Raw genomic sequence first — 3,788 nt, 5'->3', positions numbered from 1 at the left:
TGCCACCGTGGCCCGGCCTTGTTGCCCGGCAACCGGGTGCACAACCCTTCGAGACAGGAGTCGGAGCCGGGCAGCAATATAAGGCAGCGTCGGGCAGACGTGGCACCCAAGGACCCAAGATCGTCCCCGAGGTTTACCACTTGACCATGGAGACATTAAACTTGACTTTATTCCCTCGGTGTGTGTCTAGAAGTGGCCTTCCCCTTCCCATCCCACACTCCTGGTGCCGTCCCGTTTCCGCACGTGCCCTTTTCACCTACCCGGCCGCCAGGCGACACTTCGATTGAACTTCGGCAAAACTCTGGCGACCAGACTTCCTTTCGTCCGCCGGGTCCGATCTATAAAAACAACGACCCCTTCCAAGGATACGGATCATTACCGTGTGGAACTTGGTTTAGGTAACATCCTGGTGCAAACTTTCGTCGAAACACACTCCCGCACAGTGGTCAATGTTTTGATTGTGCTGCGTGCCGTGAGAACGAGAAGCGAATCCGCGAGAAGAGCGATGTTGTCAGCGATCGGTGAATTTTTCGGGCTTCCCGGAGTGAGTGACTTTGGTGACTTCGGTGACGCCAACATGACGAGCGCAGCGGAGCTTGACATGGCGAGCAAGCTGGGCGACGACTGCAAGTACTGGTCCAGCGAGTTGGCCAACATTCCGTACATCGATCGCAGCACGTCCGGGTCGCTGCTCGAGCTGGACGATGTTCCGCCGTCGTACGAGGAGTTCTATTCGGCCAAGTTCACCCCGTCACCGGTGCAGGCGGTGGATTTATCGAGACTCGTCGCTACCTCAGCACCCATCCAAAGTGAGTACCAGCGGCCGAAAGCAGTGTAATCGATACTGGATACTGGAGCTCCTTTGCCTGTTGATCTCGACGAGGATCTGCGAGAAGGATAGCCCACATCCGGTCGAGTGTGGCGTACCGCACCAAATTGGCCACCCTTGTAGCGCCGTTCGGGAACCATTTTCCCGCTTGATGGTCAAATTTATCATCATCATTCCTCATCACTCTCCCATCACACGGGCGCACCGACCCAAACCGGGACCGGAACGCGGTGGCCGACCTTCCTTCCTTTTTATTACTATTATTGTCCATTTCCCGTCCGTCCGGGATATTTCGGTTAGGTCCGTGGGTTGAAAGGTTGCGTCGGCGGACGTCGAGGTGAGCAACGATGGCAATTTGTCTAGCCAACTGGGCCAGATAGCGACCACCGCGTGGAGCAAGTGGCAAAGTTAACATTCTGTGCCTGCATCGATCCTGGCGAGGTGTCGACCGCCAGCCCCTCGATTCCCACCGTTTGGCCACGTGCAAAATAAAAACAAAACACTTGGATGGCGAGGTCAAGAAGCAGATTTGCCGCTTCTCACGTTCCTCAATCGGAGTTCGGAGTTCGCGGCAGCTTGGGCGGGAACTCTTTTGGCACAACCGTTTGACTCCTCGTAACGCAACTTTCACGAACTCTGGCGCCTCCCGCATACGGTCCAACCAGATGTGTAAAATGGGGTGATGGTGTATAAAATTTCCTATTCATATATTTTTCCCCCCCTTCGATTTCGACACTCGCACCGTGAGGACGGCGCACCGTGTATCGTGTGATATCCGGGACGGGAAATCCGGTTACGGTACCGTATGGCACCGATCGCTGGCTTAGATTCCGAACGAGAGCGCGCGGAGGGCGATTCGTATTCATCCTTGCCGTTTCGACTGCCCCGGACTTCGGGATGCGGCGCGTATAAATCATCCCTGGGCAGAGGGAACTGGGCTTGGCGCATGAATAGGGCCACGTTCCGGGTTGGAGCCAACTTTTGAACCTTTGCGCTGCCTTCGAGCGCGAACCCGAGGAACACATGTTCTGTGGGGGTCGTTGGGGACTTTTCCTTCAATAATTTACCCAAGGAAGTGGCGCACCGGCGGGAAGCCATTTACTCGTTCTTGGGCGGCACTCGAGTGTCGGCGGAAAGCATGTGTGCTCCATCTTGGCTCGTTCTCACCCTTCTCGCCATTGTCTCGCCAGGTCACCCGACTGCCGCGGAAGCATCGTGGCTGCGGACTGCCAACACCTCGGCGACGGTTCTGCAGCAGCCGTATCCGAACGAGCTCGTCCTCGGATCGCCATCATCCGGCGGCGGGTGTGACCAAACGTCCGCTGGCACCGGATACGCATCCACGACGAAACGCCAGCGTACAGCGTTCACCAGCTCGCAGCTTGTGCAGCTAGAGAAGGAGTTCCACTCGAACAGGTACCTGTGCCGGCCACGGCGCATCGAGCTGACGCGCAAGCTGGCCCTTACCGAGCGCCAGATTAAAATCTGGTTCCAGAACCGGCGCATGAAGCACAAGAAGGAGAGTTCCAGCGTGAAAGACGTCAGCCGGGCGAAGGGCTCGTGCCACTGTGCGGACGGCGAACCGTCGCTGTCCCCGAAGCTGTCCCCGATGTCGCACTCTGCCGTGGCCGAAGAGGATCGTAATGGCCACCAGAGCATCGTCAACCGGCTGATGGCCCACTCGACGTACGCTCCGAAGCCGCCCGTCCAGACGTTCGCTAGTTTCGATCAAGTGAACCTCAGCGCCAAGCCGGCGTTCCTTGGCCGGGGAATGCTGTTCGGGAGCGACCCGCAACCTGCCCAGGGCGCACTGTTCGAGGAGTCTGCCCGAGAGGTGCTGCTCGGGCAGTCCGATTTAATCCTTTCCGGAGCCGACACCGGGACCGACGCGGAACTGAAGGACCTGGAAAGCTACACGTTCTTCCCTTCCATCATCCAGGCGCTCGATTCCGGGATGCTTCCGCTCCCAGGCTCGAACGCGGCGACACCGATTGATGAATCACTCAAGGAACACTCCCAGATGTCCATGATACTGTTGCCGGGGCCGACGGCATCTTTCGGCGCCCCTGACGACGTCAAGCCTTTCGACGAAGCGTTCCCTCTACTGGCACCGGCCGGCCCTAATCAGTGCCCGGAGCCAGGGGCAGCTGTTCCGGCCGCCGATGGCAGCGGCATCGTCAGTGTCAGTGCGGCACCATCTGTCACTATTCAGTGGGGCAACGCTGGCCACCAAAAGCATGACCACCAACTCCACCACCGGCCCGCCACTGGGTATTCGGCCAACAAAACCAACAACAATGGCACCAATAGCAGCGTCATCTCAACCACTCCAGCCCATCAGCAGCACCTTCCGTCATCAATTAAACAGCACGGGAACGTCGCCACTAAAATACTGTGCGGCGCAGCGAACGGCGGTGGCGAAGTGTTCCTGGATCTGTAGAGGATTAAACCGCGTCGACCGCACCACGGCACCACACGGAACACCGGGGCGCGCTGGAAGTGAGAGTAATTAGAATTTAAGAAACACTAAAGCCATCCCAACGCCGCCCGCGGTTTTGCCGGCGTGCGGTCTTGTTGTTCATGGTTGCTCGCGGAATGACACCCGGGATCCTGAGGCCGGGCTGCCTAAGAACTTGGGCGCAGGGAGGCGGCAGATATTAGCTAGTTTTTATTGCGCTTCCCGCGAAAACTCCGGTTTTCGGGAGTGAACATTAAAACCCTTTCCATGCGACTCTGTTTGTGTATCGACACCGACAGACCAATGTACCATTTCCCACTGAAGAAAAACGTTGAATTAATAAACAATTATCATTTATATTTTACGTCTAAGCTGTCTCAGTTTTTGGTTTCTGATCCCGGCCGCACCGTGTGCGCAATGTGGTTTGCACAAAGCACGGGCCCGGGCGGCCGACTTAACCAATTGGCGATTGACTATTGGGACAGTAGCAGCTTCGAAGGC

General features: G+C 57.2%; 1 protein-coding gene across 1 annotated transcript; it reads left to right on the top strand.

Annotated features, from left to right (window-relative positions):
* The first annotated feature begins 505 nt into the window (after positions 1–505).
* On the top strand, positions 506–3,269 carry LOC131207634 (protein zerknuellt 1-like). Its single transcript, XM_058200255.1, has 2 exons — positions 506–809; positions 2,020–3,269. Exons 1-2 carry the CDS (start codon positions 506–508, stop codon positions 3,267–3,269), a joined length of 1,554 nt encoding a protein of 517 aa, XP_058056238.1.
* Positions 3,270–3,788: the final 519 nt, after the last annotated feature.

This window comes from Anopheles bellator, chromosome 2 (genome assembly GCF_943735745.2).
Source record: "Anopheles bellator chromosome 2, idAnoBellAS_SP24_06.2, whole genome shotgun sequence".
NCBI lineage: Eukaryota > Metazoa > Arthropoda > Insecta > Diptera > Culicidae > Anopheles > Anopheles bellator.
Note: the sequence above shows the minus strand (reverse complement) of the source record. Positions and strands in the feature narration are given on the sequence as shown.